Source organism: Catharus ustulatus, chromosome Z (genome assembly GCF_009819885.2).
Source record: "Catharus ustulatus isolate bCatUst1 chromosome Z, bCatUst1.pri.v2, whole genome shotgun sequence".
Taxonomy (NCBI): Eukaryota; Metazoa; Chordata; class Aves; order Passeriformes; family Turdidae; genus Catharus; species Catharus ustulatus.
Genome location: NC_046262.2, coordinates 19,553,550 through 19,579,011, shown reverse-complemented (window position 1 = coordinate 19,579,011; position 25,462 = coordinate 19,553,550). Strand labels below are relative to the sequence as shown.

The 25,462-nt window shown below is 42.7% G+C and overlaps 2 protein-coding genes across 3 annotated transcripts in view; one reads left to right on the top strand and one right to left on the bottom strand.

Annotated features, from left to right (window-relative positions):
* NDUFAF2 (NADH:ubiquinone oxidoreductase complex assembly factor 2) overlaps nucleotides 1-609 on the bottom strand; it is a 63,867-nt gene extending 63,258 nt beyond the window's left edge. For both annotated transcript variants that reach the window (XM_033085730.2, XM_033085732.2), the window contains exon 1: nucleotides 430-609. In XM_033085730.2, coding sequence (XP_032941621.1) covers nucleotides 430-556 — 127 coding nt within the window. In that variant the 5' untranslated portion in view covers nucleotides 557-609. The remainder of the gene's footprint in view (nucleotides 1-429) is intronic.
* A 159-nt stretch (nucleotides 610-768) lies between these two features.
* The window catches only part of ERCC8 (ERCC excision repair 8, CSA ubiquitin ligase complex subunit), a 31,657-nt gene continuing 6,963 nt past the window's right edge, over nucleotides 769-25,462 (top strand). The window contains exons 1-10 of the mRNA XM_033086027.2: nucleotides 769-891; nucleotides 2,767-2,862; nucleotides 3,012-3,113; nucleotides 13,330-13,453; nucleotides 16,198-16,279; nucleotides 16,951-17,019; nucleotides 18,621-18,687; nucleotides 19,773-19,876; nucleotides 20,923-21,047; nucleotides 23,429-23,626. Coding sequence (XP_032941918.1) covers nucleotides 815-891; nucleotides 2,767-2,862; nucleotides 3,012-3,113; nucleotides 13,330-13,453; nucleotides 16,198-16,279; nucleotides 16,951-17,019; nucleotides 18,621-18,687; nucleotides 19,773-19,876; nucleotides 20,923-21,047; nucleotides 23,429-23,626 — 1,044 coding nt within the window. The 5' untranslated portion in view covers nucleotides 769-814. The remainder of the gene's footprint in view (nucleotides 892-2,766; nucleotides 2,863-3,011; nucleotides 3,114-13,329; nucleotides 13,454-16,197; nucleotides 16,280-16,950; nucleotides 17,020-18,620; nucleotides 18,688-19,772; nucleotides 19,877-20,922; nucleotides 21,048-23,428; nucleotides 23,627-25,462) is intronic.

Below are 25,462 nucleotides of genomic sequence, written 5' to 3'. Positions count from 1 at the left end.
GACCCCCGGCTACACCCTTCTGTCATGTGCAGCTGTGGAGATTGATAAGGTCACCCTGAGCCCCCTTTTCTCCAGGACAAGCACCCCCAGCTGAGCTCCGTTGCCCTTCTCTGGACTCTAGCTTTTAACAGCTCATGAAAACCACTCCGAATTATCAAGAAGAGCAAATAATGCTGCCTACCTACCTAGTACAGGCTGAGCTCTGAAACCCTCCCGTGAGTGGCTTTACGGTTTTTCTGGCATTAGCGCACCAGGAACCCGATGAGCGGCACTTTCCTTCACATTACTGTTCAGCCACTATAATTATTTTATCAGCCACCGTCCAGCCACCCTACCCGCAGCGGGGAGCGGACGAGGTGCCAAGCAGGGGCGCAGGGCACGGCTCCCTCCGCGCCCGCCTGCAGCCGCCGGCGCGGCCCCGGTGCGTACCTGCGCGGCTCTCGTGCTTGGGCACCCGGTAGTACTTGTTGCCAAACTGGTCGGTGCCCACCAGCTCCTTGGCAGGCCCCAGGAGCCGCAGCCGCAGAGCGCGGAGAGCCTGCCAGGTGCGGCTCATGCCGGGATCCGGGCGGCAAGGCCGCGGCGCCGCCCCCCACGGACACGGGGACACGGGGAGCGCGCACCCCGGCCCGGCCCCGCCGCCTCGCGCCTGCCGGTGCGCAGCGCCGCCCCGCCCGCCCCGATCCCGCCTATGGGAGCCGGGCGCGCCAGCTACGCCGCCGGCCATTGGCGCGAGCCGGCCCGCCCGAGCCAATCCCGTCCGCGCCCGCCACAAGATGGCGGCGCGGTGCAGAGCGGACCGGGCTGTCCCGCCATGTTGGCGCTCATGGCAGCTCGCCAGGCCGGGCTGGACGACCCCGCGCGGCTGCGCCGGGCCGAGCGCACCCGGAGGTACCGGGGCCGGGGCGGGTGTCCCTGCGCGGAGAGGCACCGGAGCGGCAGCCCCTGGCTCCGCCCTGCCGCGGAGCCTCGCTTGGCCCGGCCGTCACTGTGGCGGCCCGGGGCGGGGTGAGGGGCTGCACTGCCGCGGTCTCCCTGTGCGCGGGGCCCGGGACGGGGGAGCTGCGTGCCCGCTCGCCTGTTCTCGGAGTGCCCGGGGGGGCTGTGGTGGGATGGGTGGCTCAGCAACCCTGGTGTTTGTGTACGGCGTACTCAGTCCTGGGCGGAGTGTGCCCAGCGCAATGAGCTGAGCCTCCCTCACTGTCCGTGGGAGTTCACGCCCTTGCTGTCAGCGCGGCTCCTCCGGGTGTTCAATCTGCGTGCGGCTGTGCTCCCCTTGTGGGGAAGCAGATGTTTGTAATGCTCCTGTGCTCGCATCTACTTGTCCTTCCTTTTTTCAAACCCAGCCTTTTGGCAAGTTGGAAAAGAATCAGATGCGGGAGTTTTCTTAGCAGTTTTTGTGAGAAGTGGTGGCAGCATAGATGGATTTGTTAATGTTCCTGCTAAAGGTTATATAATGTGATATTTATTCAATATCAGAGAATCTATTTTGCAGATGTATTTCAAGATAAATCTAACAAAGCCTACCTTAGTTCGGTTGCACAACTTCTGAATCTGTGCTGGTGATTTATGGCTTTATGATGCTGTATCTTTGTAAAACAAATATTTGACATTGAAATGAATTTTGGTAGGACGGACTTAACATTACTTGGACAACTGTCTGCTTAGCATTTCTCTTCCTAAACCTTTTAATTTTGACTAAAAAAAATCCGAAGTCTTAAGTGGATTTTATTTATAGCTGCATTTGAAGTCATGTGTTTAACACATTTCCACAGGGGGATTTCTTGCTTCCTAAAACTCCATCTGGAGCTAAAAGATTTTAAATTTGGTATCTTGTATATGTCAGAATTCTTATTCTAGGTGAATTCTTGCATAATTATATTTAACATAGTTTAAGAGAGCTTAAATGATTTGCTGCTTTTATAGCATGTCTACAGACTTCATCTTGGGGACCTGGCTGTACCAGCCTAAAATTCTCATATCAGGATTTTTTTCCCCTTGAGCTGAAGCTGAGTAGGGGTACTCTGCCCCACAGCTTTTCAATTACCTACTTAGTTACATTTTTGTTGTGGTGGTGGTGTGATTGGTACAAAATAGGAAGCTGTAGGAGGCTGTGATCATGTTGCAAGGCTAAATTTTATGTGAGGTAGTATGATTTAATGAAACAGATTCTCTTTTTGGACTATGCAATATTAACGTATTCGAAAATACAAGCTAAGAATTGCAGGTTAGAAGAGGTTGTCTTGGGAGCTTCATTGGGGATAGCCTAGTTTTTATTTAGTGTTGCAGGAAATGTAGCATGCAAACTTCACATGAAAGGAAATACTGTAATCTTTGTAAAATAAATTACTTTGTCCACTAGGTGTCCGTAGTTCCAAGCAGGAGGAAAGGATACTAAATGATGAAACTTCAAAGTAGCCAATATGTGTGATTACAAGCTTCTTAATGTTTCTTTTTCTTAGTGTTTTGAAATTACATTCTAGGTTTTTTCAGTATGTTGATCCCAAATGCAGTTTTGCTTTTTCTATGAACCTGTTTTATGTATTTATTTCTCTCTTACCTTCCAAACAACAAAGTATTTTTTTCTGCCAACTTCACAAGACTTACTTCTATCTCTGTATTTTTGCAAAAAAATGTGTAGTTTTGCAGAAAAATAGCAAGGATGAGTTAAATGCATTGAAGAACCATGAAACGATGTTTCAACTGTTTAGAGTTACATGTAATAATTCTGCTCTTGTTCATCTCTCTCCCTTTTTTTGCCGGTAGGGTTCTAAGTTTGGAATTAAATAAAGATAGAGATGTGGAAAGAATACACGGAAGCGGTATCAACACCCTTGATATTGAGCCTGTTGAGGGACGATAGTAAGTATACACTTCGGTTGGTAAAAATGTATTTAAGTAATTAATTGTGTTTTGGTTCTATGGATTTGTTATCTTGTTGAACACTGCATTATATTACGCATATTGAGATTATGAGTGTTTTAACTTTTGTGCTTTATTGACATTTTCAGCATGTTGTCTGGTGGATCAGATGGCGTTATTGTACTTTATGATCTTGAAAACTTGAGCAGGAAACCAAGTTACACATGTAAAGCACTTTTTTCTGTTGGAAGGTAGGTACTCTTAAAAGTCTTTTAAAAGTACATGATATAGTTCCTGTGTGGCCAGAATTAAATTTGCAAATAAATGTCCATTCTTATTTCTACGATAAAAATAATGCCAGAAATCTTTGAAGGCGAGTAGCAGGACCTAATTGTTTCTTCTTGATTTGTCTACTCTAATAGTTACAATATATGCACAATGACTCTGGTATTGTTTCAGCAAATCTATAGCAGCTTCAAAAGTTAAAATGAAGGATATAAATTATACTTATACAGAAACTGACGTTACACAGTCTCATGTTGCTGTAGACACCACAAAAAGAAGTCAGACCTTGTACTCTAACCTCAGATTTTAACACTAGAAAAAGAAGATACGGGAAAAAAACCCCCGAAACCTTCTCCAACTCGTAATTTTTCACCTGTGAATTTTCTTACTGTTTCACGTTGAAATTTGGTACCTTTATGCCAGTAACTGAGAAAGTAGTTTTGGTACTGCTGTAGAAATATTCCCTGTATTCCCCAAATAAATTTAGTACATACATTTGAGAAAATACACTTTTAAGCAGAATAATTATGCAATTATTTGCATAATCCTTTTCATCTGTTTGGAAAAAATCTAATACGTATTTGCAGTTGTTTGTTTTATTTCCTCTCTTTCTTTTTCCAGCTTTACTAGTAGCTGGTTTTAGTTCATCAGATACTCAGCAGGTACAGAAGTGATTTATACAAAACTTCTTAAGAACATGTTTGAATGAAGACAGATGTGTTACTGAAAAAGTGGGATGTATTTTTCCAAAGAACAGGGTGCTACCATGCGATGTGTAATCTTTATAAAGAGTCAAAGCCTTTATTGATTTGTCAGGCTGTCCCTGCAGGCAATACAAATGTTTCCATTATAGACATGAAGTCTATAAATAGCAAAAGCTGTTTTTTCTTTTATTTGGGTAATCAACTTGTTTAGTAGGTTAGAACTTCACCTAAGATTCACAGTAAGAGATATTCTACTTTGTAAAAGGTAGCTGCATTTCCACCTTATTTTTTCCCAGTCTACAAATTATTTGAGGTCTAGGAGTCAGAGTCTTCATGAGTCAGGTATACAAGAACAGAACAGACTTGTAGCAGTAAAAGGCCATAACAATATCTTGGATCATAAGAAGGAAAAATGCTTCTAGAACATAGCTAATAGAAAAAGTGTTGATGGCTGGGCTTCTTGCACAAAATTATTTTAAATTGTAGTTGAGAACATATGATGGCTATATATCCCCGAATCTCAAAACTGAAATGAATTTTGGAACAGATGCAGCAAATTGAAGAAATTCATTCTAAGAAGGCACGATGTAAAAGCTGTCAAATCTGTGCTTAAGTCAGGCCATCATTAACTTCAGTTAGGTCAGTAGAAATATTCCATCCTGGGAAATTCTGTTTAGGAGGATGGTTGGTTAGTTGCCTGTTTCTTGAGAAGGTGTTAATTTGCATAGTTGTGTCTTCTATTTTTTACCACTCAAGTCATAAATTTTGTTAGTAGTGTTGAATTTTGTGTGGCACTGCTCAAAATTACAGGCTTATGATTATTATTGCTTAAAAAACCTTGGTGGGTTTCTTGCCTCAGTTATTTATTTGATGTGTTTAGGAAGCTTCCTAGTATATTTTAAGTACAGTAATTTCACGAATACAAGCCGCACCAATTTGACCAAAATTTTGGTGGAAACCCGGAAGTGCGGCTAATATTCCGGGGCGGCTAATACATTAACAAAATTCTAAAAGCTGCCAACACGGAAGTGAGAGCCCGCGGCAGCCCCAAGCCAAGCTGGAGCCCGGCCGGCCCCGGCAGAGGTGGGAAAGCCTGGCAGAGGCGGGGCCAGCAGTGTGGGGGCGGGCGGCAGAGCCTGAGCCAGCAGGGCGGAGCAGGGGGGGCGGGGGAGCCCGGGAGAACTGGGGCTAGCAGTGCAGGGGAGCATGGCAGAAGCAGGAAGGCCGGCGGGTGGGGCTGCCTGGCAGCGGGGGAAGCCCAGCAGAATCGGGGCCAGCAGCGTGGGGGAGCCCGGCGGTGCGGGGGCCTGCAGTGCCGGTCAGGGCGAGGAAACGCGGCGGCGGTGCAGACGGGAGGGGGCGGCCGGCGAGCCTGGTGGCGGCGGCGGCAGCCCTGCCGGCGGGGCGAGCGAACGCGGCGCTCACGAAAGCGGCGCTCGCGAAAACGGCGCGGGGCGAGCGAGGCGCGGCGCTCGCGAAAGCGGCGCTCGCGAAAGCGGCGCTCGGCGAGCGAAAGCGGCGCTCGCGAAAGCGGCGCGGGGCGGGCGCAGCGCGAGCGAGGCGCGGCGCGAGCGAGGCGCGGCGCAGGGCGAGCGAACGCGGCGCGAGCGAACGCGGCGCGGCGCGGGGCGAACGCGGCGCGGGGCGAACGCGGCGCGGGGTGAGCGGCGAGCCCGGCGGCGGCGGCGGCAGCCCTGCCAGCCGGGCGAGCGAACGCGGCAGCGGGGCGGTGCTGACGGGAGAGGGGGGCCAGCGAGCCCGGCGGCGGCGGCAGCACCACCCGACCAGCCCCGCCGAGCCGTGGCGCTGAGCTGGGCCACCCGGCCCCGTCGGCAACCATGAGCGGGCCAAGCCTGCCTGGCCCCGCCCCGAGCCAGTAAAGCCCGCTATGCCGCGATCCTGTTACTAATTGGCCAATTTGTGAAAGCTGCGCACGGATTCTCGCGACGAACGAAAGTGCGGCTAATATTCGGGGTGCGGCTTATCTATTGACAAAGACAGCAACATTGTCGAGGCACCGGGGGTGCGGCTTATAATCCGTGCGGCTTGTATTCGTGAAACTACTGTACTTAGTGTAACTAATTGTCTACAATTTATATATATATTCAGATATTTAGAATATTTTTCAGAGTTCCTGACTTAATAAATGAATTTATACTTCGGAAACACTTTTCCTCTGACTGTGTAACTCCTATCTTTGAGGGATATAGTGCTGACGTGTTGTGAGAGTTTGCCTGTCTTCCGTATTTGTAGGGCAGAACACAGGTCTGGTCTCAAAGTTGCTTAATGAATAAGCTCCTCCTTAAGAGTCCCTTTTTAGGGGCCTGTTTCTGATGATCCAGTAGTATGGAACAACAAAAGAGAGAATTCCTGGTGGTAGGCTGGGATTTACCCTGTGTTTCTCATTTAAAATATAGGGCCACTATAGCAAATGCAAAAATAAAGCTTCCTCTGTTTTCCTAGGAGTCAACACAGAAAACTTTACCTGGTTTCATATACTTCATGCTGTTCTGTGCCAAAAACTGGCGTTTGAGAGTAACCAAACAGTACCAGTTTCTAGAAAACATGCAGATAATGCTTATCTTTCAGGTAGTTTCTACTACTCAAAATACATCTAGGAAGAATGAAAGACAGTGAGCTATTATCCACAGAATTAATTCTGTATTTATTTTTGGTAGAAAAGGCTTGGATATTTTGAGTAATGGATGAAAATACTTCATATGAAATGAACTGGGAGTAATGTACATCCTGAGACATGAAACTAGGCTGAATGACATGTAACCACTGGTAAGCTTAGCCAGATCAAAGATGATTCCTGCAGAGCTACTCAAGAATTTGTTGGTTCATTCCTCATCCCTGTGGGTTATGGGAGAATTGACTGTCCTTGTATGGGGTTGATTACAGTCCAGTGCCGTGCACTTGTAGTTACTGTACCCAGATAATTAATTCAGTCCCTTCAGATTTTTCTGCACAGTACATAGAAATACCTCTCCAGGATTAAGCTCACTCTGAGTCAAGCTTGATTTCTTGGCTCTGCAGGTACGGTTTAACTCCAGCCAGCAACCAAGTTCTGTACAGGTACTTGCTCACTCCCCTACCCGTGGGATCAGGAAGAGATCCGAAGGGTAAAACCTAGAAAACTCCTGGATTGAGATGGTTTAATAGGGGAAAGCAAAAGCTACAAATGCAAGCAGACTGAGGAATTAATTCACTGCTTCATCCATCTCCGGGAAAGCAGGGCCCCATCACGCATAATGGTTACTAAAGAAGACAAATGTCATCATTCCAACTTTATATACTGAGCTTGATGTTATATGGTCTGGAATATCCCTTTGGTCAGCTGGGGTCACCTGTCCTGACTGTGTCTCCTTCCAGCCTCCCAGGCACTCCCAATCCCCTCACCAGCATGTAGTATGAAAAGCAGAAAAGGCCTTGACTCTCTGTAAGCCCTGCTCAGCGAAAACAAAAGCATCTCTTGTTACCATGTTACCAACTCTGTTTAGCACAAATCCAAAATGTATCCTGTGCTAGGCACTGTGAAGAAAATTGATTCTGCTGCGGCGGAAAACAGCACACCTCTCTGAATAATAGATGCATGAAATCTGTTGACTTTTATCACTCTACCAGAGTAAAAGGCCATTCTAGAATATGCCTCAGAGGTGAAGGAGCAATGCAAAAGCCATTAAACTAAGCTCAAAAGTTGCTCAATATCTCTTAGTGTTGTCAGTGCTGGCTTCAGGCTAACTCTCCTTGAAGGTGTCTTTTTTGCTTTATAGCAACCCAAGTGAGCAGAAAGGTTTATTAGCTCAGATCTATAGATGTCATGTGAAAAGGGAAGATTTCCTCAACCTCTAGCATCAAATTAGTCTGTCAGTGCCTGGGACACCTTTGTCTCCAGCCAGCCCCTCAGCACCCTGGTACATGGACCCTTCACTGAATAGTCCTGCTGGGTCAGAGGGCAGTTCAACTGACTTGTTCAGGGACACACAACCAAAAGCATAAGAGAGACCCCTCAGAGGGGTTTCCCACTTTATTCAAGTGTATTACCCACTGCCAATGAGTGCCAGTGTCCATGAAGGGCTCACTCTAACTTTGGAATAGCATTCTTTATTAATAAGAGAAAATTGTGATAGGTTAAGGTTAGAGGCCTGCCAGTGATTGTTTCTGGCTGCAAAAACGTGTTCAGACCAATATGTAGACAAGATTTAATCCCTAATAAAGCACACATAGAGTAAGGTTCTTACTAATAGGCATTCAGTGGGGGAAGAAGACAGATCACCTTGTTAGCTGATCCCAGAAGTTACAATGGAATCTTCCCTAACTTAACCATTCTTGACTTACTTTTAAACTATTCCATTATGTTTAGTTGGAACTTGAGGTACTATTCCTTTGTTATTGGTTGATGTAAAATTCTCTCCCTTTGCTCTTAAAGACACAGTCAATGAAATGCAGGGCACATACTTGGTGAGGGGTGATCTTACCCTGAAGGTGGGTAACTTGAGGTTAGCTCAGTTGGTAGAGCATGGTGCTAATAATGCTAGGGTTGTGGGTTTGGTTCCTATATGGGCCATTCACTTAAGAGTTGGACTTGTTGATCCTTGTGTCTGCCTTCCAACTGAGAATATTCTGTGATTCTGAACTTTGGGATGGAATGTGTTAGTATTACAGATGATAATGAACCAAGTTCATCCAAGGAGAGTGATTTCACTACAGTTGCTGGTTCAACAGCAAGACATCTTCTATCTTCCTTGGTGGACTGATGCTATGTGGTTTATCAGGTAGAAAGTACCCCTCCTAGCACAGATTTCAACAGTGCCTGGTCATGGTGTCTTGTCTCCACTGCCCATTTCATCTCCCTTAGCAGACGCTTGAGTTTTCAGGCTGTTTGTATGGGGAATCATTGTGGAATAGCTTTCACTGATGCTTACCACATTCCATCCAGAAGAAGCAGCTGCACCCTATAATTCCCATATCCTTATAACTTCTGTTAGGATGTGAATGTAATTTCTCAGTTTCCTCTAATTTTATCCCCAGACATCTTTCCGCATAGTCAACCCATGAGTAGTCACTTAAGCCTTGCAATACCCAAATAGAATTTGAGAATGTTTCACACTTCTGTACAGTGCAGATCACCTAATACATTTCTAGTGTGTGGTTATCTGATACTAGTGAGGGTAGCTAGTAGGCTAATTGTTTAATAATTTTCTAAACCTTAACATACAATATAATTATTAGAACAAAAAACAAAAGAGTTTTTTGTCATCAGCAAAATGACAACAGGGTGAACCACTCTGTTGAGAATTCTGATCGCTTTTAGTCACCATCCAGAAAGGGTCTCCCACCACTTTCTTCACCTACTCCATCATGTGCTTTATTTCTTCCACATCATGATGGACAATAAGCAAAGTCTGTTGTCCATTTTTTTGGGGCTTGTTTTCAAAAAGGAGCTCATGTCTTTGTGCTGCAACAATTTCTTTACCAGCGGGAGGTTCATACCAATGGGAGTAGGTTGCAATCTTGAATCAGAATATAATTTTATTGTAATATTTTTATATAATGCAATAGGAGCTGAATAACTAAAATTACATTCCATAATGTGGGCAAAGTTATAGCACTATTATGAGAGTGATTACAGTAATTTCACGAATACAAGCCGCAGCAATTTGACAAAAATTTTGGTGGAAACCCGGAAGTGCGGCTAATAGTCGGGTGCGGCTAATATATTAATAATTTTCTGACATTTACAACCCCAGACGTGCCAGTCAGAGTGCCGAGCCAAGCACCGGCCAGTAAAAACCGGCATTTCGCAATTGTTACAGTGTTACCGTGTTGCCCTGGCTCCCTGCAGGCAGCACGGGGGGCGGGGAGAGAGGCGGGAGAGCTCTCTTCTTCCCTCCTCTGCCGCAGCCCAGGGGAGGAGGGGGGGGGGGGTGCCGCCATTGCCGCGGCCCCGGGAGCCGACGGGGGGGCGGCGCCGCCACTGCCGCGGCTCGGGGAGGACGCGGGGGGGCCGCGCCGCCATTGCCGCGGCCCGGGGAGGACGCGGGGGGGGCCGCGCCGCCATTGCCGCGGCCCGGGGAGCCGACGGGGGGGGGCGCCGCCATTGCCGCGGCTCAGGGAGCCGACGGGGGAGGGCGCCACCATTGCCGCAGCCCCGGGAGCCGACGTGGGGGGGGCGCCGCCATTGCCGCGGCTCGGGGAGGAAGCGGGGTGCTTTGTCCGCGCCCGCCGCCGGCGCCACGGGCGCGGGAAAGCTCCGTCCCCGCCCGCCGCCGCTGCCGTAGGAGCGGGGGAAGCTCCGTCCCTGCCTGCCACCGCGGGGCAGCGCCGACCCGGGATGACCGAGCCCAGGGGCAGCGGCGGCCGGCCCCGAGCGGCAGCACCGGGCTGGGCCACCCGGCTCCGTCAGCAGCCCCTAGCGGGCCGAGCCTGCACAGCCTTAGCTCAGCCAGTAAATCCCGCCCTCCCGCGGTTCTGTTACTAATTGCACGCGGGTCCTCGCTGCAAACGACAGAGCGGCTTATATTCGTGTGCGGCTTATCTATGGACAAAAACCGAAATATTTGCCAACACCCAGAGATGCGGCTTATACTCAGTGCGTCTTGTATTCGTGAATTTACTGTACTTGTGTCTACAGTAATGTTGTCCACAAACACACAATCACAAGAGGATCTCATAAAAGTGCATCCTTTACTAATATACACAGTTTCCAAGTTTTCATTAGAATGAATCTCAAAATGAGAAATATTTTGCTTGGTGTCACAACAAATACCTTGGGTTTTGATGGTGTTACATTAACAAATGTCTCCTTGTTGCTTTCATGCAGTGCACGTGTTGCCATTTACTGTAGTCTCCCATGTATTTCTGTCTTTTCAGGCCCATGCTCTAGGCTCCAGAGGATGTGTATAGTTCTGTTGTGGTTTAATCCTAATGCAATGACTGGGTGCACTATTCATCATATATTGAAGCGCTGTGTATTGTTAACACAAAAGCTATGGCTGTGCTGCTGATGGGATCGTAGTAAAATTGACTAAGTACCAGCAGAACTGGAATTTCTTTGAAATTCAATGTTATTATCCCAAATTACCTCTTGAAATTCAATGAGTAAGGATTTCTTCACATTTCCTTGTAATTGTAGCTGTCACCAGTGCATCCACAGTTGAGCTTGGATAGAAGTAAGAGCTGAAGAAACTTTGGACTATGCTAAGTGCACCTGTAATCAGTTGATAGTCTTTTTCATGAGCTGCCTCCCACTGAGGTAATATATCCATTTGAAACCATTGATTGGAGTTCCCAAGGCCAAAAGGGAAGATCATACAGGGTGTTTCAGTTTATTTAAGTCACTATTTATTGTGACTAGTTTTGTTCCTTAATAAGTCAGAGTCTGTGCTATTTAGAACTCCCCATCCTGTTCCCAGAATACCAGTCATGTCCTTCCCGGTTTGTCTGGAGGAAGTGAGGATTTGTTTACACAGCCATGCTGTCCATCCTGCATAAGAGGCTTTCAGGAGCAGTGAGCAAGCTGATTGGGTTGTGGAAACATTATTCTGCATCAACAGTTCAACTTATTTGGGAGACCACGTTGGGTTAAATAACATTTGCTGTTGACCCGTATTCTTGACTAAGGAGGAACCAATGTTATAGGCGTGAAGAGACAGTTTGATAGAAGGCTGAGTTTTTAAAAATGGCACTTTAGAAATTGTGAATTGAAGGCCCTCATTCAGCTGGGAGTTCAAAGACAAATCACAAGTGTTGGATGGGATGTTTTAAAGGTATGCGAACACTCACGTTTAGAAGAACAAGTATATATGACTTTTTCCCTTCAGCATAATTCACTACACTTTGACGTAGCTTGTAACTTATACTGTTGTCATGCCTTTAGTTACTTTGATTTCAGCATCCTGTTGAGATGATGTTTCCTTTAATTCCTTTAATTTAATTTTCAGAGGTGAAAAGTGTTGATTTTCATTCTCCTTTGTGATGATCTATTCCTGCCTTTAAAAGGAGTTTAGGCAGTGCTGCTATAGACAAATTTAGACCAGGCATAGGTACACCCAGAAGTACATACTCTTTTACCCATGGCAGTACTAAAGATCTGCATCTCTTTGCATGATACCCCTGCAATACTGTTTGTGGCGGCCAGGACATTTGATAGAACAATGCAAAGATAAGAGCTGAAGGAAAGAAATCTTGTGAACCTTTTTCTAGCTGCGGTTGGAGACAGTTGAACTGCATTTAACTGGGATGGAATTAATTTTCTCCGTTGTAGTTTGCATAGTAGTATGTTTTGGACTTGTAACCAGTCTTGATAACACACTGATGTTTTAGTGAGTGTTGAACAGTGCTTGGTAGTGTCAAGGCATTCACCATTCCTCATTGTCCCTTTAGGGGGTGGATGGTAGTCTGTGAGTAAACAGCTGGAACACCTGACCCGCACTGACTATAGACATACTGATATTCCATACCATAAAATGTCATGTGGAGCAGTCTAAATCTGTGGTGAGGGGTTACTTCTGCATCACTTCTCTGGTTGGGAGTTTGTTTTGTTTGTTTTGTTTTGTTTGTTTGTTTGTTTGTTTGTTTCTTCCGGGTGGGAGGGGGGCAGGTAGTGGTCATTTTGTTCCCTTTCACTTACCAAGAAGTTTATCTCAATCCACAACTTTTTATATCTTCACCCTTTGAATGCTGTCCCTCATCCCATTGCAGAGGGTAGAGTGAGCAAAGAGCTGGTTTTGGGCCCCTGGAGCTGGATGTCTGTGAATCCAGCTCAGATATGAGTCGTCTAGCAGGTATTTGAATGACATATATTATTCAGAGCCTGGTCAGTTGAGTTCGTATCCTGGAGCTGTCAAGATTGGCTCTGCTGCTTATTCTTTCTGCCACAGTTAATTATTAGTTATATTGCAATCTCTAAATATCCACAGTCCAGTTTACAGTTTCCTGTTGTTCTTACTCTTTCATTTCTGAATGCAAATATAAATGGCTTTCAGTAACTTAGCCTACTGCTCTTTGGTGACTTTATCAGACAGGGATTGCCAGTAACTATGTAGCTGTAATTATTCACTAATACTAACGAATATTTAGAACTGTATGTGTGATTGTATTTTTCAGTGGATCCATTACAAGCATAAATGGTTTTTAGTGTTAGTGTTAGTTTTTAGGCCATCACTTTAATATCACTTTAACAATATCTGTGAACATTGCAAATTAAAGATTTCAAAAGCCATTTTTTATGCTTTATGAGTGTTTTGAGATGTGCTACAGTTATCATATTTTGAAAAGATTTCTTTAAATGAAGGCTCTTCAAGGTAATGAGTATTAGTTGAATGAAAATCAAGCCAACAAAAATATAGTTCTTCTTGAAAACCTCAGGACAAATTAAGAAAAATGTTTATGTTGTCAATTTGTCATCAAATACCAAGACAACTACAAGATGATTATCAAAACTAACCGGTTGGAATATTTTCCTTAATTTTAGGAGTCATCCTGATGTACATAAATTCAGTGTGGAGACGGTCCAGTGGTATCCTCATGATACTGGCATGTTTACATCGAGCTCATTTGATAAAACCTTGAAAATATGGGATACAAATACTTTACAAGTAAGAGAGTTTCAACAGATTGCAACCTTCTTCGTGTATGTGTTATTTATTGCATATCTGAGGTTCTCACAGAAGTGAACAGGACTATTTCATCCTGCAGATGAAAACTAGCCACCTATTAGAACTGTGGGTGCAGCAGCAGGATAGTGTGGTCCTGGCATTCATTTACACCTTGGTGTGTACCTTCCCATTTCTGAAGACCTGAGTCTAAACTGTAGGAGAGCGTGGAACCCTTGGGACAGTTCCTTTCTGCTTTTGCTGGAATAGGAATACAGCTAGTTGAATTTTTGCTGGGTAAACCTGTCCAGCAAGATCTAGTCTGCAGTTCATTCTTGGGGATCGTTTAGTCTAGTGGCACTGTACAGCAAGGCAACTTATTTTAAATAACAAGTGTCTAATAACCAGCACTTTTGAAGGACTGATGGTCTTGGCATGCAGGGTCCAGGTCCAGAATTCAATATTTTAAGCACTACAGACATAACTTCTAAAAGTCAGTAGAGAATGAAAGAAACTGTTAAAAATGTGCTGACCAGTGTAACTGACAGTAAGGTAAACAGATTATTTAGGAATTTATGTTGCTTTGACTTAGTAATTCTCACACCTTGTGTTGAACTGTGAATTCATTACTGCAGTTTGTCCTGTTCCCTGTAAGCATTTACATGGATTCATAGTATCATTGTTAGGTAAATAGGGAACAGGAATTTACATTGATACTATTTGACTGCTGTTTAACACACAGTAAAAGAATTTTTTTAAAAGAGGTCTGTCATCCTAGGGACATAATAAGGAACAATTTTTTTTTTTTTTAAATATATATATATGTATAAAACTTTGCAGTTGCTAGATCTTCTAATAAACAATTACAGTAATTTCACGAATACAAGCCGCACCAATTTGACCAAAATTTTGGTGGAAACCCGGAAGTGCAGCCAATATTCCGGGGCGGCTAATACATTAACAAAATTCTAAAAGCTGCCAACACGGAAGTGAGAGCCCGCGGCAGCCCCAAGCCAAGCTGGAGCCCGGCCGGCCCCAGCAGAGGTGGGAAAGCCTGGCAGAGGTGGGGCCTGCAGTGTGGGGGTGGGCGGCTGAGCCTGAGCCAGCAGGGCGGGGCAGGGGGGCGGGGGAGCCCGGGCCAGCAGGGCGGGGGAGCCCGGGAGAACTGGGGCTAGCAGTGCAGGGGAGCATGGCAGAAGCAGGAAGGCCGACGGGTGGGGCTGCCTGGCAGCGGGGGAAGCCCAGCAGAATCGGGGCCAGCAGCGTGGGGGAGCCCGGCGGTGCGGGGGCCTGCAGTGCCGGCCAGGGCGAGGAAACGCGGCGGCGGTGCAGACGGGAGGGGGCGGCCGGCGAGCCTGGTGGCGGCGGCAGCCCTGCCGGCAGGGCTAGCAAACACGGCGCGGGGCGGCCGGCGAGCCCGGCGGCGGCGGCAGCCCTGCCGGCAGGGCTAGCAAACGCGGCACGGGGCGGCCGGCGAGCCCGGCGGCGGCAGCCCGCTGGCCGGGCGAGCGAACGTGGCGCGGGGCGGGCGGCGAGCCCGGCGGCGGCGGCGGCAGCCCGCTGGCCAGGCGAGCGAACGCGGCGCGGGACGGCCGGCGAGCCCGGCGGCGGCAGCCCGCCGGGCGAGCGAACGTGGCGCGGGGCGGCCGGCGAGCCCGGCGGCGGCGGCGGCAGCCCTGCCAGCCGGGCGAGCGAACGCGGCAGCGGGGCGGTGCTGACGGGAGAGGGGGGCCAGCGAGCCCGGCGGCGGCGGCAGCACCACCCGGCCAGCCCCGCCGAGCCGTGGCGCTGAGCTGGGCCACCCGGCCCCGTCGGCAACCATGAGCGGGCCGAGCCTGCCTGGCCCCGCCCTGAGCCAGTAAACCCCGCTATGCTGCGATCCTGTTACTAATTGGCCAATTTGTGAAAGCTGCGCACGGATTCTCGCGACGAACGAAAGTGCGGCTAATATTCGGGGTGCGGCTTATCTATTGACAAAGACAGCAACATTGTTGAGGCACCGGGTGTGCGGCTTATAATCCGTGCGGCTTGTATTCGTGAAACTACTGTAAGTTTCCAAATAATTAGGTAGTTCTGTGAGCATCTCTTGAAAGACACAGTGTACACATAAAGGTTATTCAATAATTTCTGGCATGAAACGGTGTTTTTGAAAGTACAGACAACTCAGTTTTAAGAGATTTTTCATATAGAATATTTTAGAATGAGCCAAAAAAAGCAGTGGAAGCAATTGTACTTATTAAAGTAAATATTAAAGTTTATTAAAGTAGATATGTTCCATTAGTTTTAAACATTCATTAATCAGGTATTAGTTTTATATGGAAGTTTTTTATTTTTTTAGGAATTGAAAATGGTGTGTGGTATTTGTGAATGAAAAGAGACTTTAAACTTAGTCTTAAGTGCTTTCTTCGTGTTGACTCTTTCCATGTTATTATTTCCATATTGTTTATTTACTAGCTTTATTAATATGTGATATCTGTAGTAATTTTCATTCATGCTTCTCATTTGTCAGTTTTCTTGGTCTGTTTTTTGGTCTGTCTCTGAACTCTGGTGTTGTCCCACTGTTGGAAACAGGCTTACTCGGTGATGTTTGTGTGATCAGGCTTCTAACCAGAAGAGCTGTCATTACTATGTAAATAGTAATATTTGTATTAATCTTACTTGTTGATGTTACTGGAGAAAATAATGGTGAGCATTTATATTCTGTTAAAATACTTGCATTGTAATTAATTTATTGTTTTTGTTATCAGCCTGCAGATGTATTTCACTTCGAGGGAACAGTCTATAGCCATCACATGTCTCCAGTTGCTACAAAGCATTGTTTAATAGCAGGTATGTACTGATTTTTAAGAAGCATATATATATATAGATATAGATAAATAGATAAGGTTTATCATAATAAGCAAAAAATAGATAAAGTTTATAATAATAAGCAAATAATATTTCAGTTGGGTTTTTTTTCTCTACTGTCTTATTTTTACAGAAATCAGTTCTTCCTAAGATGTAAGTTTACTGGTACAATAAAATACTATCCATTAGTTGGATGATGTCAGTGAGAGTATCATATTTGTTCTTCTGAAATAATGCATCAATCAGTTCTCCTTATGGATAAAATTCTTAGCTATAATTAGATTCTTTCATAAAGAACATAACATAAGTTATCATTTAAAGGTTATTAGATCCAAATATAGCAAATTTTGTAAATAGATCTGTGTATTGCCTACATGTACACAAGTTAACTATGTTTGGAAAAAAATATTTGGGGAGGTATTTTTAAGTTTCCCAAATATTGTCCTGTTACCTCCAGTTTCTAAATTTTATTTGTTACATGGTAAATTTGTTTGGATTAAAAATGTAGATCTATTAATAGGAGCATTGCTCTGACTGAATGAGCAGCTGGCTTATTTCTAGCTTCCATTTTTTTGTCATTGCTAAGATTATTTTGTTGTTGTTCTCTCAAATGCTTGGGAGTTTTTTAGCTGTCTTTGTTTCTCTTGTTACAGTTGGTACCAAAAGCCCCAAAGTACAGCTCTGTGACTTGAAGTCTGGATCCAGTTCTCACATTCTGCAGGGTACTTTTTAGTCTGAAACATAAATGCTAAACAATAACTACTTTGAGTAAAAACAAGTCCTGTAAAGAAACACTGTATACAATGTATTCTTTGTCAGTAACATGACTAATTTATTTATAACCAGTTGTGAAAGTTACACAGTGGCAAAAGGTTCTTCTGGGTGTTTTTCTAGAATTTTCTAATGATTTGCAGAACACAAATGTTAATCAATGAGCAACTTCTGCAGATGGTTAAATGTAGTCATTGGTTTGGAGGATTATGGAGTGGTCAATAAGTGGTGTTTTACTTGGTCTTTAAAAAAAAGACTAAGTAAAACAGCCGAAACTTCCCACTAGAACCCAGAGAAGAAACCGCCTACCAAAACAAAAAGAAAAGTTTACTGTTTTTAGCAAAATATCCCATGGAGGTGTTTGAATGGTTTTGTTTAGAAGTTTCTGATTTCTGTAGAACAAGCTTTCTATAAAAGGATGTTACCAAATCCTTTGCATTTACCTAATTCGGTTAAATATAAGGTTTTATTGTTGCATAATCTTACTTTTGACACTCAATGAGAATTTACCTTTGATGGCCCTTTTCTAATGTGTACTTTTTGGAGTGTCAGTATATTTACACATGCTCAAGAGAATGAAATTATGAGACAAATCTTCGTGCTTCATATTGTAGAGAAACATTAAGTCAGACACAGCAGTTTGCAAATGCTTCTTTATTTCTTCACTGACCACCTAAGTCTAAAATGAACCTAGCTGATTTTTTTGTGGTTCAGAGCTTAAGCCATCAAACTTCTGTGAACTGAATTGGCTGCAACAGGCATGTCATGACCCATTTCTAGAACCAAGAGGTCCAGAGAAGGCAGCGGCAAAAACAGTTCTCTAAAGATCCTGCTTGGTTTCATCATGGCTTCTTAATTTTGACGCAAGAGTTAATGCTTTCCAGGCACAAACTCTGTTGTGCCTTTATACACAGCCTGTTATCTCAAGTACAATATTGGAAGATTAAGTGGAAGAAGAATATTATTGATTTAGCATAATCTAGTAATTATTTGCAGAACTGCAAACCAGTAGTGTCTTGATCATATGTATGAATATTTTCATATAGGCTAACTCTAGTGGCTGAAATGGAGGTATATGCATGGCTGTAGTTTAATTAATGGATCCCAATAAATCTATCTGCTCTGAGCTTTCTAAGTGTATCCTGTAGTACCTGTGTCTTGGAGGTTTTTCATATTATCCTGATCATTACAGTGCTTTGATTAATTCAGGTAATGGGAAAGCACCTACTAGAAGATGCACCAGAAGCAAGGTGGTTTTTCGTACCGCTAAACTGCACTAGCAAAAATGTGTTGTATGATTTAGTTTATTTTTCAACAATATGTTTCTGTTATGACATGAAGCATGATTGCAGTCCTTCCATTTATGATATTTTACCTTCCCACTGTCTGTATTTATTTAATATAAGTTTTAAAATGTGTATGCATATAAAAATCCCAATAATTCAGGTAATTATTCTGGCTTGATGAATCCTATACAACTAAATACTTGCTTTTACTTTCAGTTATTTACATTAAATGGTGTGTATAATAAACTTTTTCATGTGATTCTTAGGTCACAGACAAGAAGTACTGGCAGTGTCTTGGTCCCCACGTCATGAATATATTTTGGCAACAGGAAGGTAGGGATGTTGCTGAGCTGTGAAATGCACAGGAATATTGAACATTTCACATCAGTGAACATTTTATATATTCTTTATGCAGACTTCTTTAAATTTAAATACATTTTTGGAGTTAATTTTCTTCATTGAGTTTTACCTGTTCATGATTTTATAGCTGTTCTCTACAAGAAAGAAACCTGAAGAGCTGTACAAGTCATGCTTATTTTATAGCAAGTTTGTACAGAGTTTTGAAACACTAACTGTAACTACTGGTATAGGAAAATGGTAGAATACCCATTTCTTACATTAGTGTGTGCATCGCTAATCTGTCTTGTAATAGAGTAGAACATGTCTCGCTGAAATTACCATTCTGGTAATCACACTTACTTATGTCAAAGAGAATAACTTGGGTAGCGCAGCTGATGTAACTTTCCAAGCTATAGTAATTTGTATAGCTACAGCTATTTCATAAGCGTAGTGGAATGTTTTTTAAAAAGTTTAGTGAAGCTACCAGATTTGCAAACGTTTGGTTTCTGAAGTCAGGCATCAGAAAGGCTCATCGAAGTTGGAAAATGTTTTAACATTGTGTTGCTTAGGGGGTTGTTTGTTTGTTGTTGTTTGTCTTGTTGTAGCAGATGAAAAATTGTTTATGGACAACTTCTGTACCAGTCATACAATAGATCTGTCATAACAAAGCCCAAATTCTCACAGACAATGCTGGGGTCTGTAGCTACGGTTAAATCAACAGAAGAATTAGCAAGTTTATTCCCAGGCTGTGTATGTATGCAAGGGTGTTGTTATATTGCAAAGAGACAAGTGTATTGTGTTAACAGATGAAGATTCACTCTTAGGTCCTGAGAGTGTACCAGTTAAAGTTATTAATACATGTAAATGAAAGTCTGCAGTCCATCTTAAAATATTTTTAAATATTAAATAAATTAAAATATTAATTCTATTGACTTGAGTGTGCCCACATGATGAGTGGTTCAGAATAGTTACTGGACCAAGGTGAGTGCCAAATGGGTTGACCAAAGACAGTTCCTGAACTGTCCTGAATTGAATGGTGCACTCAAGTTCCCTAATTTATTCAAATCTGTTTTTCTTAGTGCTGATGGTAGAGTAAAATTGTGGGATGTGAGGAGAGCTTCTGGGTGTCTGAGTACACTTGATCAGCACAATGGGGAAAAGTCCAAAGCATCTTCTGAGGCAGGTAATGCAAAATATAACTGGTGGTAATTCATGTGTAACTAGAATCATTCTTATATGTCGTGAATGTTTTGAGTACTAAGACCAGCAAGGAGAGTAGTGATAATCCAGTTGTATATAACAGAGGCCATTTGGCTTTGTTTAGTTGCTTCTGTTATAGAGTCAGTGTTTTGTTGTTTGGGACCTTGTTTAGAGGGATTGGCTTAACAGCAGCAGTGTATCTGTTCTAAATGGCTTTCCTCTAAAGAGGAAAATTCTGTTATCTTTTTTGTGAGTGGAAGAATTCACTTTTGCTGTGGATTAGCTTTTACATAAATATAAAATTGATTGAAATTCAAGAAAATATTGAGAGGAAAGTGTTCTAAAGAAAGTTAGTACTTGGTCAAAAAAATAAATATTGTTTAATGAAAAACAATATTTAATGTCACTCCAAGATAACTGGTGCCATTTTATACATTCCTTTGAATACCATGTTGATTTGTTGAATCACATCTTTCTTTTCAACTTTATTTTTGTCTGAAAGGTTCAGGATTATTTTTTGGTTATCTAATGTCAATTGTATAGGCTAGGCTATCTAATTTATTGAAATGTATATGAACTAAACCAACAGCAGGTAATTATTATTTTCTAATAAAAATCTTTTAAAAGCAGTTTTGCGCACTTCTACCTAAAAGGTAGGTCTAAATTAGGTACTTCAGTAAAATACAGAGAGATCTTATCCTGGCTGCTTCGGAGCTGACTGAAAGCTACAGCATGTTGTTGAGGGCATTGTCCAAATGCCTCTTTGAACACTGACAGGCTGGGGGCTTCAACAACTGGATGATAGATTGAACAGGTCTGACCCTTGAACTGCACCTTGAGGAGCACAGCTGGTGGCTGTTAGTTGGGCTGATGCTTTTATAAACAAAAAATTAAATTACTTTTAACTGAATTTGCCATTTAAACAGCACTTCCAGTGCTCCACATTAGTAGAGTAGTGAAAGTAAAAATGTATACAGAGTAGTAATTCTTTTCTAGAAACCTGAGACCTGAACTCTTTTTTTCTGGCAGCAAATACTGCTCACAATGGGAGAGTTAATGGTTTATGCTATACAAATGATGGACTTTATCTGCTAACCATTGGTACAGATGATCGGATGCGACTCTGGAACAGCTCCACTGGAGAAAACACCTTAGTAAGTTTTCAAGGAACTTCAGTTGCATTTTTACTTCCACTTGATTTTAGGAGATTTATAATTTCTTCAGGTGTCAGTAGAACTTGGAAATCATTTTTGTAAAGGATGTAGCTGCTCAATTTCATCACTAGAAGATTTGATGAACATGTTTTTCTTCCAGATTTCTTTTCTTCTATTTAGTATACAGAGAAAGAGTATGAAGAAGCCTGGATCTATTTGAAGATTGCATGTGATAGCTCTATCTGTAATTTGAGAGTATGCTATAAACATTTCACACAGTAATAAAAACTTTAATAAACAGTGACTATGAGTAAAAAATTTTGGCATTTTTTTAAACTACTAGTTGCCAATGTACTATCCATAGAGCAGTTGGCCTTACCTGAGAGTTTCACTGGCTGCCTGGCTTTCTTGCAACTCTCGTTCTGTTTTTGTGGAATCTCTCCTGTGGAGTTACATGGCGGTGTTAAAAAATATTTATTCATCCATCTTGCTGGATTTGTGTTGTAATCACACAGCATCAGGAATGAGAGGTGGGAAATGTGTTAAATCTCTACTGCTATTACAGCCCTTCCAATGGCTTGTGGATTCTTTTGTGCTGAAGGTTCTTGTTTTAATTTTCTGTTCAGTAAAGAAAATTGTTTTCTTTGTTTATTTTGAAATAGCATACTAGGTAAGTCAGTATCCGTGGAATTCCAGTAAACTGTAATTATGGTCTGTCATTGCAATCAGGAAAGAAAGAAATATTGCTATACCTCAGAAATCTTTTCATTCTGCTGCTTAGTTTCAGAACAGAACAATAATAATTCCTTATAGATATTTAAATAAAAAGACTTCTCTCCATGATACCCATATTTGCCAGCTTGTTCTCAGCACCTCATACACAAACATCTTTCTGTCTTCAAATCACCACCAGCAAAGTACATAGTAGTTTGTTCACTTGCCTGTTACCAACTGGATCACTGTTTTTTTTGTTTTGGTGTGCCTGTTAGTTCATTGACTTCTTTCATAGGCTTTACAGTTTTCTAATCTGGTGTGGAATACCTTGACCCTGCTTTGCTTTTTCAAGTCCAGATTTATATTGTCCAGAGTACTGTGTTTTCACACACTGCCCAGAGGTATTGCTTAAAATAATTTTAAGTCATCAGCAAACAAATATTTATTTGTACAAGTAATACAGGTTCACACCATAGTCCTTTTATTTCCCTGACTGGCCCAACCTTTTGACTTAAATAATTTTTTTCTATATCTTTCAAAATGTGTAGAAATTAAGCCATACATATTCTTTTCTTTTGACAATGTCATTGTTGTGTTCAACGTTAGCAATGCTCTCTGTGTTAATCTTAAATTCCCCTACCTAAAACTGAAGCCTAGAGTTAAGAAAAAAAAATCCCAATTGTGAAATCTTTTGACTATAAGCTAAGAAATTTGTCAAGTTCATCAGGTAGTATTCTAGCACAACACATTTTCTTAATGAAAAATATAGTCAAAATTGTAGTGCTTTGTTTTAATTAAATTTGTTTAGAGAAAGGATATACTGTTCCTCTGAATATATTTCTCTGTCTCCTCATAAATACACTTTTAATGTCTGATAGGGCCTAATTAGACTGATATAACCAACTGGAATATTTCCAAACTTGTTTGGAAACTTCGCTTTCACTCTTTTGTGAGATTTTTCATCTGTATAAACCTTGTCAAGAGCTTGAAACTCTATAAAACTATAGCTTGAGACATTAATGCAGGTGTTAATAAGGTGCTTTTATACTATTTTAATTTGCAAGACTTCCCTTACACCTCACCAGTAAGGTCTTAGAAATTTTTTCTATCAAAACTACCCTGGGAGAAAACAGTCCAGTATTCTTCTGTTGAACTTCTAAATTGTTTCCCTGTCTCATATATTTTGTTACTAATATTGTTGTTTTTATCTCAGCTCATGATCTCTGCCTTTTGTGCTTGAGTCTGAGGTAGGTTAGTGAGTGGTTTTAGCACTATTGCTGAATTGGAAAATACCATTCCTAAACCACAACAGATGGTGATTCCTAAACCACGTCTAATTTCATTGAGGATTTAGGTGCTTGATGCAGATCTGGCATGCAACAGCCTGTGCAAATCCTATTTCTTAGTGTGGAATTGCTAATTTTTAGGCATTTCTTTCTTTCTTTCCGTTTCTTAAAATTGATATTAAGAAGAGTAAACTTTATTGAACATAAAAATAATTCTCTTGATAGACATCTTTAGTTTGAAATATCAGGAGATATATTAATACAACCCAAAATTAATTTTATTGTGGGTTAAACATTAAGTAAAATAGACCTTCTCATATAGTTTCCTGTGGGTTTACTTAATAGCTGATTAAGTAATCTACATGATCTTTTATTTTGCAGGTGAACTATGGGAAAGTCTGTAACGAAAGTAGGAAAGGACTCAAATTTGCCATCTCTTGTGGCTGTAATCCAGAGTTTGCCTTTGTTCCATATGGAAGTACCATTGCTGTTTATACGGTTTTCACAGGAGAACTGATAACTATGCTTAGAGGGCATTATAGTACTGTCAACTGCTGTGTATTTCAACCTCATTTTCAGGTAAGTAAAATACAAGTAGTGTTCCAGACAAACAGGAATATTTATGCAGATTGACATACCATTTGCACTATAAAAGCATTCACTTTTCAGGGTTATGCTTTAATCAACGATCATTAAAGGGAGTACTGTGGTTTATGTGTCATCCAGGAAAAGTTTAGTCAAGTTTTTCTGATTACATTTTCTGGGTTAGGTTCCTTCCACTGCTTGTTTTGTCTCACATATATAACTTCTCAATATACCTTTAGTAATTTTTTGGCTTGTGTAATCTTTAATAAGGCGTATGCATGGAGACTTTTGTTTTCTGTAAAACTGAAGAGGAGTTCTCTTTCTCAGAGATATGTGAGACTAATCACAGTAAAAAAGCATGTGAAGTGCATTAGTACCGCTGTGAGTACTGAGGAGACTCTCAAGTACTTTGCTGAGGTAATCTTGCTCAAATGCCTGTAGTTATACTTTGGATAAAGTGTTGACAACATCACGAGATTCTTAAATTAATCAGAGAATATTTCAACTGAGAAATACCATAGCATTACAGGGACTCATGGTACTGACAGATTTTTTTTCTTCTTCTTCTCTGCCTTTTTTTCTTTTCTGATCTCCCTCTGCTATATTTTTCTCTTGTAATAAAAGAATTAAGGATGATAAAGGTTAATTTGTTGTGAGCTACCTTAGAACAGATTGTTCATATGGCAGGTATTTTGCCAAGAGCAGAATGGATGATAGTGTGGATTTTCAGGCCATTGCATAGTTTGCTCTCATGTGCTAAGGATCATACTTCATGTTTCAGCTGATCCTTCCTTGCCTGTTTTTTCTGAGTATCAGGCTGAAATATTTGAGGCAGGTCTTCTCATATAATGAATGCATCATAGAAGTCACTCCGGTAGCTTCTGCTTTGAGTAGCTTTGTCTGAATCACTGAGACTGTATCATTGGGACAGACTTCATTGGAAATAATGAACACATTATGGACATGTGATAGACCCCATGCTAATAAGCCTGGAAAGCAGTTCTGGTATGAATAGTCAGTGAGATGCATCAACTGCAATACTCATGTTGTGGCTAATGCACATCTTTTCCAGAATGTTCTTGAAAAACTTTTTAAGAGTAGTTTCCCAACAAAACTTCTAGTGTGCTTATATAAAGTTATCTTTGGTGTTATATTTAATAAACTGAAGAGGTCAGGCTAATTACAGTAATTTCACGACTATAAGGTACACCTCCAGGAGTCGGCAAATTTTGCAACTTTGTACATTATATAAAGTGCACCGGACTATAAGGCACACTTCTTTTTGCAGTGAAGAACTGTGCTGCGTGCAACAAAGTAACAAATTAGTAACAGAATCCAGCGTTTGTGGAGTTTACTGGCAGGCGCTCAATTTGCAAGCATTTTTCACAGATTGGTGTAGCCTTTAAACGCAGCCCTAAGCGTCCTCCCCGTGTGCGGGCCCTGGCACTCCTGCCTGCCCGTGGCTGGTGAGGCGGGGCATGGGGCGGCCACAGCTGGCAGCTGCCGCGGTTCGAGGTGACCACGGCTCGAGGCGGCCACAACTCACACCTCGGGGTTGCTGCGGTTCAGGGCGGCTCAGGGCTGCCTGTGGTTCAGGGCATCTCAGGGCTACCCACGGCTCGGGGCCACCCGCTCCCTCCCTCCCTCCCCACGCAGCTCCTGCTGGCCAGGGGCTGCCCGGTCCCGCCCACCCCGCGTGGCTCCCACTTCGGGTTGGCAAACGTCGCAACTTTGTACATAGTATAAGGCGCACTGGAGTATAAGGTGCACTTCCAAGTTCAGACCAAAATTTTAGTCAAAAGAGTGTGCCTTACAGTCGTGAAATTACTG